We start from the raw sequence: 14,665 nt of genomic DNA, 5'->3' as shown, positions 1-14,665 counted from the left end.
CTGGTTGGGGTAATACAAGGAGGAAAAAAAACCTGGCAGACATTCTGTGGATGCCCAGAAGATAGTTTGACCTCTCAGCATAGCAGAATTAGTAGTAAGTTTTTTGGTTTTTATATGCAGTATATGGGCCTAGCATAAAATCCGTTAAATCAATAGACATCCTTTCACTGACTTCATGGAGGTATGAATCAGGGCCCTAACACCAGAAAGAATAGCACAGATGAATTCTGTAGAAGAAGAAGGTTTGTTGTTTTTAAAGGTGGGGGAGGCAGGGATAGTGAAAGATGAACAAATGGGGACACCCATATCCCATACCCTGGGATAACAGGGGACTTCAAGAAATAGAATACAGCATGGAGGAGAATGCCACTGCTCAGGTGATACTGCAGCAAGGATTTATATCTCTGGGATTGTTTGGGATTTTTTTCCTCTTTTGCCTCACTTTAATATTTACAGTTAAACTGAACGTGAATGTGCTCTCTATCAATAAAGCTGACAGAGAAAAGGATCGGCTGGGCGATGCTTTGAAACTGTGATTCTCTCTGACACCTATTGTTTAACTTTTAAACATTGGCCATTCATACAGTTGGTGGGGAAGAGAGAGAAACTGAATTCTTAGAAAAGATAACAAAATTTTAGAGGTGAAATTTGGAGGAAAATCATTCTCAGTGTTTCAAAATTAGGATATGTTTTATTGGGTCCAATGTACGCGTGCAGCGGTTGTTTCATTGCTATGCACAGACTTCATTATGCCACTAGCAGGTGTGCATGAGTTTCCTTAGATTGCAGCGGTAAGGTCAGGTCAGATAGGGACACATGCTAATTTCTGACTGAATCCAACTGCCAGTATATCTGTGGGTTCATATTTCGATTAAAATGAACTGTATGTTGGCTACCACTTAAGAAAGATTATGAAAAAGGAGAAGGAGCATAGAGGAATTATGTATACATGATATTTTCTTTATAGTGCCCATCAGTACCAGGCTAATTTTAGGAGATGGGGTAAAATTCTGTTTCTGCATTCCTTTAGTTAGAGAAATATTAAATCCTTGCTGAGGTCAGCAGGAGCTGCATATGCTAGGCATTTGAGAAGGAAGTGTCTGGCTTGATGACTTAGATCAAGCGCCAAAGGTTTGAAACTCTTACAGCAGCAACACTGGAAAATAGGGTCATTTTTTAAAAGAAAAATCCCTTAGTTTGGAAGAAATGGTTTAAATCACATGAAGGAGAAGGATTCCAAACTTGAAGTAATTTCATTTCTCCCTAATTATGAACTATAAAAAGAAAAAAAATTCTTCGGGATGTTGGCAGAGCTTCCAGTGTTGGCACTTTGCTCACTCAGTGCCACTGGAACTAATGCGAGTGGGGAAAAGTGGTCCCTGTGCTGAATTGCAATGGCTTGGTAACAGGTGGGTGTTCTCTACCAGCAGATCTGGTGGGGAGACTTGCATCAGAGTCCAGCTAGTGCTGTTAGTCCTTCACCCTTGTAAAAACTAAAAGTTCACTGCTTGCCACCAGTCTAGGAACATATATTGTAAAGAATCTAAGTGAAAAGTCATCGTCTTAAGATGACTTAATGCATTTTTATTTGTTTCTCCAGATGTACAAGGGCTTCCAGATAATGCCACATGTTCAGTACATCTACACAGAAGCCTCTGAGAGTCTTTGTGGAGTCAAGCTGGAGGTCAACAAGTACCAATATCTGATTACAGGTAAAGGACTGTACTTCTTCGTAATCAAAACGTCTTCTGTTCTATACATACACCTGCTAAGGACACGGGCAGCTGTGTAGACAGCTCTATATGCAGCTTCCCAAGCGTTAAGATGGCCAACAGTATTTTGGTGTTCAGTATTCTTTAATGCTGAGAGTCATTTCACTCTCTGGATTTCCCTCTCTTTCCTAAAGTATCTCTTATACCTAGCCCTGTTGTGACAAATATGCTGTATGACAGTCCACAGCTGTCAAGTCATACCTGAGCTGGCATGTCTGTCACAGGGAACTGGTTGCTACTCAGCTGCGCTTAGAAATGGAAGATCCCTTTTGGAATGAGCTGGAAAAATGCAGGTTGCTGAGATGGGGGGTTGCAAGGAGGTAGAGATGTGGCAGTTGCCAAGTCTTGTTTCTAATGAAGGTGTCAGTTCACTTAGTTTTGCTCTGTTGTTGAGAGGAGCTTGACAGTATTACTCACCTGCATGTTGTTGCTGGTGCTTACAGCTGGCCCAACACTCCTAACTTACAGAAGTGCTGTAATCTTGCTGGCCAGAGATTCCTGAACCAGTTAATAAAAAGAAAGCAGTTGCTGAGCAGTGACTGAAGCCAAACATATTGAGAGCATTAGCAATTTCAGGAAACGAGAAAAGTGCTTGAGCTGAGAAGTGCTAACTTGTGACCATGTCTCTGTTTTCAAGGCCGCGTGTATGAAGGGAAGGTTTACACTGGCCTTTGCAATTGGTATGAGAAATGGGACCGGCTGACTCTGTCCCAGCGTAAAGGACTGAATCATCGTTATCATCTGGGCTGTGGATGCAAGGTATGTGCGTCTCTAATTAGGTGGCGTTAAGACATTCAAACCCTAGAATTCTGTTTCCCTTGGCTGGTAATACCAATGATGCTGGTGAACAGCCAGGAAGAGAAATGGAGGACGACAATTTTTACAGGGAAAAAGTAAAGCTCAGCTTTAGTGTTGAGACTAGAGAATAAACATGCAGAGTCTATGCCTTTTTAATGTCCTGTTGGAGTTAAATGGGGTTGGGGAAGGCTTTCAGAATCCATGCAGAATTGCTTGCAGGTGAATGAATTCAGGTACCAGGGGCTTGGCAAGATATGTCCAGCTTTTTTCCTGTGTAAACATTTTGAGTGCTTAAAACCTCACAGCCTGGCCCTGGCACTAAGATTTTTGCTCATGGCCCCAGGCCTGCAAAAACATAGACACAAGCTCAACTTTTCTGCACCTGAAAAGCCCTTTTGACTCTGGAATTACCTGTGTATGTGAAGCTAAGCACGTGCTTACTGAACTGAGGCTGAATTTTGGGTTAGTAAGCAAGGTTTGAGGGAGTGGAATTTTGAATCCCTTGTCTCTGGTAAAAAAGACATTTTATATAAGGTTGTTTTTTCACATAGCCTTACCTGATTGCTCTTTACAATTGCAGATTAGGCCCTGCTACTATTTGCCCTGCTTTGCCACCTCCAAGAAAGAGTGTATTTGGACAGACATGCTCTCCAACTTTGGCCACTCAGGACACCAAGCGAAGCACTATGCCTGCATCGAGAGGATGGAAGGTTACTGCAGCTGGTATAGAGGATGGGCGCCTCCAGATAAAACGATAATCAATGCCACAGATCCTTGAGCACGCTATCCCTTCCTTATCTCCCCTCTCCCTTACTTGTGGCTGATCTTCCTTTGGACACTAACTCTTACCAGATCATGATGATGACAATGAAATTAGTGCCTGTTTTCATGCAAATTTTAGCACTTCGAACACTTAAAGAAAAGGAAAAAAAAAGAAAGAAAAGAAAAAAGTCTGTGCTACCTTACTGAATTTGTAATCACCTTTTCCATTTTTTTGATACCACTCATTTTGATCAGACGACATTTGGGAGCTTACTTTTGCACACCAGAGGGAAAAATGGGAGGGAAAAAGAAAAAGAAAAAAAAAAAAAACCACAAAACATGGAGCTCTTGCTCTCTTACACGTATCATTAGCTGTAGCAATACAATCTCTATTTTTTTAGGAAAACAAAAATCAAAAAACTATGCCAATTAGGCACTGTTTTCTTCTATGCGCTGGCTTCCCATCACCCCTCCTCATGCACTAAGTGCTGAAAATATGTAAACAAATCTATTTGAAGGAAAACAGGTTTCATTAATCAGATTGGCAAATGAAACAAACTGAAAAGAAGCCCAGCCTAAACTCTGGAAAAAATGATGTCCAAAAGAAATCCTCCTCTATGGGAGAGATTGGCAATGTGATTGACTCCAGCAGTGGGAGAATTCACCTGGTGTGTCCGACCACATCATCTGGTAAAAGCATTGTTGACTGATTGTCCTAGCTAATTCAGTCACAGTGTGAATGCAACAGCACATTTGAAGTTCTGGGTTTCCCCAGAACAAAATGGAGAGTATTTTGTATTTTTGTTGTTGTTTAAAAAACAAAAGCCCCATCCCCTATGTTCAGGGAGGTAAATCCACCTACAGCAGAGCAAATGAAATGCTGTGCCATCCTGTTTGGCCCCTGAAATTTTTGCAGCTTAGCTTCACCAGCAAAACCAGCTTGTGAACACCTTAAACCAAACAGATGCAAAAATACCAACTGTAAATCAATCACATGGAAGAGGGAAAGGGGAGACTTGCTAGAGCTCTTACTATAAAAAAAAAATCTATTGCCAAAATAGTGTTTTGCTGAACTAAGATGTATATACACATAATGACATAAGCTATTTTTGACAGGACGTGGAATTTTTTTGGTGTTATAAACAAAAGAATGGTTTGATTATGTTTTAAAGACAGAAATATTGACATTCCGAGTCAGTGAGTTGTTTTTAAGATATTGAAGCTCCAGTGTATCTGCAGTAGTGGCTACAGTCATTGTTTCCTCTGTACCTCCTTGCACCACGGTTCCTCCCCTGCAGCTACACTAGCTGCATTTGTTTATATAGTGAAAGGAAGTGTGTGTGGGGGCTAGGCAAGGAAGAGTGGTCTCCTAATAAGTGCTGGCTGGGATCATAAAATTTCAGCTGCCCAGAGGATTCCTTCTGTGTCAAGTGCTGTGTTTCCCTCTAGGCACTGTTAAGCATAGATCTGTGCATGCGCTCATACCATATCCTGCAGTGATGTGGGAGGAGGAGCCTTACTGTCTTGTGCTTTGCTGTTGACTGGAGAAGTTTTTTCGTTCTATTTTGTTTTTTATTAAGAAAACTATAATATAATTTTTCTTATCAAATAAAAGTATTTTAAGTTTTAATGATGGTGAAGAAGGGGTGCTGACAAAATGGGTGACCGAGTTTTGGATGGGGAGGGCTTGGGCAGGGAGAAGATTATGCTTAACTTCATTTTTGTATTATTATGATTATTTATCTTAAGTTTCCATATATCTTCAGTTCATTCCACTTAGAAAGCAGAGCTGCCACCAGCAGGAAAAAGTGTTGCAGTGATTCCAGCCTGGGGCAATACAGCATTTTAGTCAGTGACGTCAATTGCTGGAGAGTTGTTTGGGGCCTCTTTCCCAAATGGCAAGGGTGTCTGAGATGGGCCCTGATGCATATTTACGTTCCACGCATGCTACCAGAGCTCTGCCAGACGTACATCCCCTGAAATGCCCCATTTACTAGATGAATTGTTGCAGCAAAAAGCGCGTAGCTTCATTTTTAACATGAGCTTTAAAGGGCATTTTCAAAGAGCTGATGTAAGAGGTGCCTAGGTCTGCTGTGTATTTTTTTTTTCAGCTGCTCTGAGTGGCAATGCAGCACAAAACGCAGTGAAAGTCTGTTGGATTTTCCTGTGATTCAGGCTTGGAACACTTTTCAGAAGTCCTCTTCTCTGTGACTACTCCTAAATTATGGGTTGGAGATGAGAGGGAGAGTAGGGTGCTTCACAGCACCCATCATACGATCAGGTGGTGGGTCAGAATGTTGCCCCTTTTGGCAGAGAACAGGTTGGGCTTTGGGCACAGTGGAGCAATCTCTGTTTGAGCTGTGCACGGCTGACAAAATCTCTGAAAGTCACTGAGGGCAGAGTGGAGCCAGCCTCGCCACCCTCACTGTTCACATCGTGTGGAGTCAGCATCGCTGGAGATGGCCCTCCTCATGCTCAAGGCAACTTTGCAAAGCTGACGTCTCTGAGCTGCAGCTACTTGTCACGGCTTTGGAAGGCTAAATGAAAATGCCCCTTGACGCAGTGAAGTGTTGATTTGAATTTGCATTAAACTGCAGCTCTGCATATTTTACCTGTCACTGATTCATTTAGTTAGCTGAGACATCACAGTATTGCACTCAAATTATCGTGAAAATATTTGCGTTCTAATGCTATGAGGACTTGTGTCCCTAAGTAGGATATAATGTAGCTATATGCTTTGTAAACAACAAAACAGCAGATGCATTACCAGAAAATGAAGTGTATTCCCATTTTATATTGCAGATGGTAAAATATTTCTGAGATGCAGACAGCTAGATGGCAAGAGTTGGGGTTTGGTAGCAAATCTTTCCTCTTGCTGTGTAAAGAAAGAGTTGTCAAGACTTTTAAAAATGTGGAGCCCAAAGGAGGGGGAATAATCCAGTAAAAATACATTTCTCTTGGGAGGCTTCTTAATTTTGTTTCTGTGCATGCTATCAGGGACATGTATTTCTTGGGCTAAGCTTTAGCTTGTGCTTGCTTTTAGAACATGACTGAAGACTCCCTTGAAGCGGGAGAGAGCCATTAAATGGATTGAACAGGCTCTAAATCAGACTCAAAGACTTCTTCCTTTCTATCTGCTCTCCTTTCTTCTGTCTTGCTAAGTCACTTCTGCCTGCCAATGGACAAAACTCTCTCCCTCATTACAGCAGGCCATGCAATATGTGGGAACACCAGGCATGGAGATGTGAGGAGGCAGGTGTGAAGTTCTCCCAAAATGTTAGGCTATGGAGCATACAGTGGCTTGCAGCAGCACAAATATCTTCCTGTCACCTCTGACATGCTCCTCACTTCACCCCATAATCTAAGGTCAGAGGAACTGTCAATGGCACAGCTCATGTAAGCACGGCCTTTGGACGTGTACAGGATGAGGGCTTCCCCTCCGCCCCCATGCTTTAGATACACCAACATTATTAAAAGTACTTTTTAAAATGCATAGTTCCTTTCTAGACTGTTGCTGTTCGCTTTCTTATTTATAGATATTTTTCCTTATTTGCTTGCGAGTCTTTTCCCCTTTAAAATTAAAAAAAAAAAAAAAGAAAAAATATATTCAAGGTTTGGGAAAGATTGGAATCAATTTTCCTTTTCCAAAATGGAGGGGGTAGAGAGCAGGAGGAGATCTGTGCATGGAGTACCTTGAATAAAGTCATCTTGTGGGAGGCTTCCCCCCTCCCCTATATGGCACAAAACTACCATTTTAGGTATAAATTTCCCATGTTTTGAAGAGTTACATGGCCCTTTAGGTAGGACTATTCTAAAATCTAGATATATCACTGTATCCCATTCATACTTGGCCAGAGCGAAAAGCTACTTCAGGGTGATGGGAAACATGCTGTTGTGTTTTTTATGGTAAAGACTGTTTGAAGTAAAGGCCTCCATGGGAACAAGTTTCCATTCTTTCAGATGTCTCTGAAAGTATCTCTCACTTATAATGTATTTTATAGCTTAGAAAAGCAGAACAAAATTTAGGGAACTGCAAAAACTTTTTGTCTTTTTTAGAATAAGTGTCTCTTGGGGCTAACAGTCTTGAGAAAAATCTTTAAAATCCACTAAACATTTGCTGCTGCTTTGCCTGTACTGGCTTCTCATTCTCTCTGACACTCTCCTTCCTTCATAGAGCCACTCTGCTGTTCCTGATAGTCATGGAAACTTGGGGAGGGAACCAAACCCGTGTGAAAAATCTTGTCCAGAAGGAATGTATTTGTTGCTAAATTTTCTAGCACTGTTTACAGTTTTCCTCCATGTTATTTATAAATTTTATATTCAGTGAATGTATATTGTCTTTTAAGGTAATGTTGCATAATGTTCACTTTTTATAGTGTCCTTTTATTCTAAACAGTAAAGTGGTTTTATTTCTATCACAGACATTCTGTCTCTGCTTCACTTATATTAGTTTCTGTCCACTTCAAATGTACACAAATGGATTTGCAAGTGGATTTATTCATTTCCTTCCCTTTCTTGATACTGTTTTATTGGGCCCAAAGCAGATATTCCACCTCTGGCAATTCTTGCTGTTTGGCAAAGATCCCTCCAGCAGTCCCTCCCCCTTCTTAAGAAGCTGATCTCTCTAAGAATTGTTATTGGAGTCATAAGCCCAGAAGAGGCAAAAAAAATCCCTTTTGAAGTTGATGTATCCCACTTGTTAACTGGCCATAGGGGGTCACTACAGAGCAAGGCGGTCATTATGGCTGTCATGTAGCACCCGTAGGGCCTTAGAAGAACAGTTGCCAGATTACTCTTATTTCCAGTAAACTGATCACTGGGGGGAGGGTAGAAAGGTATATGCCCATGGCAAAGGGAAGAGAGATTCATCTTTCGGATCTTTTCTGCTGTGACATGTCTGAGCCTGGTGTCCTCTCTTTGTATTTACTGTTCAAGGCTGGTTAAAAATGCCCTGTTGTCTTGAGAAGGAAGCTTCAGAGAAAAAGTTCTCAACTAAATTAAAATGCTTACAAAAATGGGCCTACTGTTAGAAGTTTCCTTTATCTCACTTTTACTTTAGGAAAATCTCTATTCTCTACATGGATGAAAGAATGAAACAGATTTTAAAATCTGTTCTATGTTTAATCCAAAGATTTAGAAAGTAAGCTTTGGAAAGTGTTGGACATAGAAGAATGAGGATCTCTTATGTGAGACCTTCATTGCTTAAAGTATATCACATTGCAAAGAGGTAAAACCATAAGATTAGTTATAAACACTTCCAGGAGGTCAACCATCAAAGGACCACAGCATATTTTACAAGTGCTAATGGGTACAGCTTGAAAATGCCTCCAGGAAAGGGAAGAAAAGAGTGGGGAAGGGGGATCATTATATTTCTATCTGACACATGGAGAAGCTGATGCACAGTGGGCAAGCAACTTTCACAGGTATTTGGTGGAGTGATGACTGCAACGAAGCTTGCTTGGCCTAAGCACTTGCCCTGTCAGCCTTTCACAGCCCAGGGTGCTGTGAAGATGCATCTAGAAAAGATCTTGAGAAGTTACGTAGATTCATTCTGTGAGGCAGACCCCCCACCTGGAAAGGGCTGGCCTAAATTTGCCCAAGTGGATTGTTGCTTGTGTAAATGTTTGGAAAGTGACTGATTTAAACCAGATTACTCAAGCTTGCATATCAACACCAGTGTTTGTGTTCACGTGAGATTAGCCACAGTTTAAAAAGGTTCCGGTATTCTTTTGGAAGTAAGCAATAGCATCTGCAAGTAAGCAATAGCATCTCCCAGTAGGTGGTCAGTTATAAAGAGGACAAATGTGTGAAATTAAGATCAGTGCTCTGCTAAACCAGACTACTGTGCTGGTAACAAATGCATTTACATGCTGAGGAATCAAGAATCAGATTTCCAGACAAGAAAATAATGCTAAAAGTGCTAGCTAACATATTTGCAATGAAAACCTTAATCAAGTCTTCCAAAGACACCATTCCTGAAGTGATGGTCACACAAACTCACAACTGTCCTGAAGCATTACAGATGTCACAAAACCGTCTTTATAAATCAGCGGGAATTAAACAGGATCTATCAACTAATTTGTCTTAAAAGTCTGCAACAAACTGTCACATAGTGTTTAAGGACCATCCATTTCTTTATGTCTTAAACTACAACTCTTACCACTGCATTACTGAAGTGCTTCACAGCACTCAGGACTGTACTTACCTCCATGAGGTGCCTGTGAAGTATGGAAGTGCTATTGTCCACACAGCACAGGTGGAGAACAGCGTATTGGAACAGAGAGATGAAGGACTGGCATTTCAAGGTATTCAGGTACTCAGCGAGCACCAGTGGGATTTTTCACAAGAATATAAATGAGGCTTCCTTTTGAATTTTGAAGCTCCCACTAGGTGCCTATATCCACCATCAGGTACCTACACCCTATTATGCATTGTGGTTGGCCCTCAGTGTTGCAACAAGTGTGTGAGAAAAGAGGGGTTTGGATGTTTTTGAGCCTTAGTTTGACATCTCGACAACCCTAGTCTTCAGGCTGCCAATGCTGCTCGAGTTCACAATCGAGTGTGGGAAATAAGCTCAGCCAGCCAATGGCTCACACGGAGGGGATCATGGTTCACACAGGGTCTCATCCAAGCCTCAGCCAGGTTAGAAGAGCCACTAATTCACGGATGTAAGTTGGGAGCCAAAATTCATGAAGGACTAGCCACCCTTTGAACCCAGGGAAAACAAGAGACATGAATAGAAAGCCACTGGCTTTGCCACGTACTCCAGGACTAAAAGCACCTACGCGGATCTCTTTGGAAGGTGCCCTCAGAGTTTGGTACAGTGCCCAGTAGCCACACAGGGCACTGAGTGTTTAGTTGTTGACAGGAAGACTGGACCCCAGAGCCACTGTGCAAAGGAAACGTTACAAGCTGAAACAACCTCTTTTTCAAGAACTCCAATTTGCTTTGAGTACCTAGTCAGGCTGGTAAATGTTTCATGGATGGCAACCACATGACAGACCAAGCAAACTGACACTGTGAAACAAACATCTCTTATGGCCCATGTCCCAAATCGTCAACGTATTTTCAACAATTCCAGGAGGGGAAAAAAACCACTTTATCTAGATAAAGTGATTCCTTACTCTAAGGGATGAGCTTTTGTTGATTAGATTTTACAATGGATTTTTGTTTTGGTGTTGAGCCTGTTCTAATTTTTCACTTTTTCAGGGTCCATACGTGACCTGAGGGAGAGTTGGGCAAGAAGGGAAAGAGGTTCCCGAGCACTGCTTTTTGCATATTGCTTTTAGCTAGTAATTCTCTGGAAGTAGAACTGAGACTCTTCCCAGCATTCCCACTGCCATGTCTTGTGCCCAACCCACATTCGTTGCTTCTCCCCCATCCACCCTATATTCACAAGAAAGCAAAGGTACTCACCATCTGCTTATGGCTTGGGAAGAATGTTTGCTCGACGAGGGGGAACTTCTCAGGACCCAACGAATTGAAGATTTTAATGAGCTGAGAGAACTTGGGGTGAGGGGAGGAACAGAAAAAGAGACACAGCGGATGTCAGCGGCTTACTGTGTAGCAGGTAAGTGCTTGCAAAATGTTCTGATACTGGTGAAGGAGGTGAGAGAAACATATTATTCTGCCTTTCCCACCTTGCTTTCTTGACCTGAGAGCAGCAAGAAAATACCAAGTTGCTGTATTTACTCGGCCAAGCCAGCCTGTGTACACAAACCTTGGACCAAGAGAGCAGGGAAGGGTTTAAAGAGCCAGAAGGGGATCAGTTTGGGTTTAGTTACAGATCTGCTATGAACAAGCTTTGCTTTCCAAATGTGGCTGGGGAGAGGGTGGGGAGGTTCTTTTTGGTAGAGGAAAGGGCTCAGAGGAGAGACCAGGCAGGAAATCAGTGCCACCACTCCTGAGCAGAGACAAAATAAATCAAAGATCTCCCTTGGATCTCTGCCCCACAGCCAAATCAAAGTAAGGCACATTTACCCGTTGTGCTGAAGGGAAGGAGAATTGCTAAGGGACAGAGATATCTAGAGGGAATTGCCCATGCTACCTGGTTTGAGTGTTAGACCAAGGAAGCATGAGCCCACCAGCAGTCATAACTGACATCTATTACAAACCAAGGGTCTCCCAACAGCCCCCCATGCACAGCAGGAGAAAGGGGACATCATCTGCTACCCCTGTCGCATCTACCAGTGAGGTCTGAGGGAAGCACCAGTCTGTGAGGGTGGTATCTAGAGAAAGCAGTACGTAACATCAATGGCGAAAGCAACAGTGCTGGTATTTCACATACAAGGGCGAACGTTTGCCATCGTCCCAGCCTGTCCGCATGAACTTCACCATTATCACCACTGATATAAACTGTTTATCATTCAGGGTTGTGCCCAGCCAGACACAAAGCTCCCCATGGTAGGACGGAGTTTTGATTTCTGTTCAAATTCCTGCTCCGCTTTGGCCAGCTGTGAAGCGAGCAGACCGTTCTGTACATTGTCTGCAGCCTCCCTGTTCAATCTGTCATTGATCAGCTGGAAAAAAACCCCAAAACTATAAGAAAGAAACTTAATAATGTTGCTGAAACAGGGTTGGTATACCAAAGAGAATAAGAGGTGATATATATATACCAGAAACCTTCTGGATCTCAGGAGCAACTTTTAGATTCTTTACAATCACACCTCTAGCCATTCTGCTTTCTCTCTGAAGAGGTACAGCCCCGTTACCATGGACAATGCTGAACTGGCAGTGCTGCTGGCGAAGTGGTTAGACTGGCAGCCTTGCAGAAGGCGGAGTAAAGCTGAATAAGGTAGCTTGATTATTTTCATGGACATTAAGAGAATAAAATGATCGGGGATTGCTCCACAGATAAGAATCTTGTTTCCTGCTGAGCTGGTAGATGTGACTGAATTCCCCATTGATGTCCTATTTGCAAAGTAATTTAGAAACTGAATCTAGCCTCCAAGCCCCCTGGAATTTGGTAAAATCAAGTTAAATTAATAAAGGCCTCCAGTCTGGGCCAAGTCTCACTGTAAGACCTTTAAAAAGTTCCTTCAGGCTCCCCATCAAAGCTAGGGATGCATTCATCTTGAAGGAGATCTTTGTGTCACCTGTGTAACACAGGGTGATAACACACAGGTTAAGGGAAGGAGACAGACATCTAGGGAACAAGGGAAGGGAAAGCAAGCCCTATTTCTTCCCAATAGCATCAGCTGCCTAATCTTACGTTTTCTGAGCACTTCTGAACAGTGGCTGAAGCCAGTAAATATACCAAATCACAAGCCCAAGGTTACATTGCAGATAAAGAGAGGGCTCCTGAGAATGTTTTCTGCCGAGTAACTACGTTAGGGCTCCTGTCCTGGTTACTGGGCCTGTCTAAGCAAAAGCATTTCTGTATAGGAAGTTGAAACTTCACTTGGTGGTGGAGAAGAAATACCCCTTTTGTAGGTAAAGGGTGGTATGGGTGTAAAAAAAATGCAGCCAGTGTGTAAAAAATTAGGCTGCAAGGTGTGTGCCAGTCCCACGCCACATGCTGAAGGGGCAGGTGCCAGCAGATTTGCAGACAAACACAAAGAATCCTTTTGCTAATCTTGTAGGTCAAAATGTGGCATTTAAGCAAACCCACAAAACATCAAGAGGCGGCATATCCCATCACTAACACCACCACCCCTCACATGCATCAGCAGATAAGAGAAAAACTCCCATGCAGAATAATTATCATTGGCAAGGAGATTATTGATGTTGGGGAAGGAGGATAGCTTGCTTCTCTTAACTACTTGCACTAGCCCTGCACATCCTAGAGAAGAAAAATAAAGCCCTGTTTTGACTAGCAAAGTGAGCAAACAGGGCTTAAAAGTTAAACAGAGACAGGGAGAGGAGGAAAAACACCCTGGCTGAGAGCAGCACATGCCCCTCGCTGTGTGTGCACGCAGCCCTGGCGAAACATGGACACCGTGAGGTTGAGGCGACATACGTTTATCCTAGGAAAACAGCTCAAACAAAATAACTGGAACAACTGTGCAGCTGACAGACAGCGTCCTGGCTTGTTCCTTGGGCTTCCTTTTGAAGCACACAGCTCTTGGCTGTTGCTGAAATAACAAGCGTTTCAGATGGCCAGATGAGAGACTCGGCCATCTGGGAGCCTCCTCAATGGGCCAAGCTTGCAAAAAGGTCTGACTTCAGTGTTGACCCTCATGGGAAAATTACCTTCTCTCTTCTTTTTTTTTTGGCAATTGTTAGGGACAGGATATTGGCAAAGAGACACCCATGTTACATGGTGCAGCAGCCTCAGATACCTGACAGCAGAGCTCAAGGAGCACCTCCCAGTGCATTTTAGATGGGTAGGAACGTTACTGTCAGCAGCTCAGCTAGATATAACTGCCCCTTCCACATTTTGGTATCAGTTCTTACTTCCTGTGGTTCCACTGGTTTTAGTGAGATTGCATCCAGACCACAAAGCGGGACACGGGGCAAGGCAATGTGGCGCAGTCTGGGTTTTAAGTGAGATGCCTTGGCTGGCTGGTTGGACATCAGCGTTACTTGCAGGAAGGCTTTACAGAGAAATCAAAAGATCCATTCAGAGGATCTCCAGGCCTTTTGCATATTTTTAAAGTGTCTAGGTCATCAGGGAGCCTATATCCCTTGACAGTCAATGACAGTTTGGCTGGGGGGTCTCATGGACTCTGTAGATGACTGTCTTCAAGACTTTGTATTTCCTGCAGTCTTACAGATGCAAAAGTTGCCTTACAGTTACGGACATTACTGCCTGTAATATGAGTACTACTCCGAGCATTGTTCCCACTGTATTTTGTATTGTAACTTTTATGACACAAAAATTATTATTAGTGGTTGAAGCATTGTGTTTAGGGTGCTTGTAGCATTATTTCTCAATAATTCTGGGATCATCTTAAAACTTAGGTTTCTTAGATGTTTCTCTGTGTGTGAGATCCCCCTGAATATGCCTGTTTCTCTTTCAGAAACGCCTATTTCAGACTGTGCCTGTGTTTAATGCAAATTTTAACCTTTGAAGAAATTTGTGTATTGCAGTACTGGAAACCTGGCAAATGTCATTAAAAAATGGGGCTGCATGTTTGAGTAAACTCAAGCCCAAACTCAGCTGATTGTAATTAGAGTTGCTGAGAAAAAACATTGTTGCAAATTGCCAAGGAAAAACAGTCTTACTTCCATCCCCCTCCACAAAATCATAAACATTTCTACGAAATAGAACCATTTTTGGAAAAAATAAAAAGGGAGAGTGAAAAGCACATTTCCCAGGGGTATTTGATTTCATTTCTTCATGTATATCTCAACTGTTTTCTACATCCAAAAAGTTTCCAGTAATCTTTATT

General features: G+C 42.4%; 2 protein-coding genes across 2 annotated transcripts in view; one reads left to right on the top strand and one right to left on the bottom strand.

The window, feature by feature from the left end:
* The window catches only part of TIMP3 (TIMP metallopeptidase inhibitor 3), a 41,559-nt gene extending 33,805 nt beyond the window's left edge, over positions 1-7,754 (top strand). Inside the window, exons 3-5 of the mRNA XM_075156541.1 lie at positions 1,601-1,712; positions 2,410-2,531; positions 3,151-7,754. Coding sequence (XP_075012642.1) covers positions 1,601-1,712; positions 2,410-2,531; positions 3,151-3,348 — 432 coding nt within the window. The 3' untranslated portion in view covers positions 3,349-7,754. The remainder of the gene's footprint in view (positions 1-1,600; positions 1,713-2,409; positions 2,532-3,150) is intronic.
* SYN3 (synapsin III) overlaps positions 1-14,665 on the bottom strand; it is a 203,166-nt gene that overhangs the window by 124,180 nt on the left and 64,321 nt on the right. Inside the window, exon 6 of the mRNA XM_075156474.1 lies at positions 10,749-10,838. Within this exon, the coding sequence (XP_075012575.1) occupies positions 10,749-10,838 (90 nt within the window). The remainder of the gene's footprint in view (positions 1-10,748; positions 10,839-14,665) is intronic.

This window comes from Calonectris borealis, chromosome 1 (assembly GCF_964195595.1).
Source record: "Calonectris borealis chromosome 1, bCalBor7.hap1.2, whole genome shotgun sequence".
In the NCBI taxonomy this organism is placed as follows: Eukaryota; Metazoa; Chordata; class Aves; order Procellariiformes; family Procellariidae; genus Calonectris; species Calonectris borealis.
Note: the sequence above shows the minus strand (reverse complement) of the source record. Positions and strands in the feature narration are given on the sequence as shown.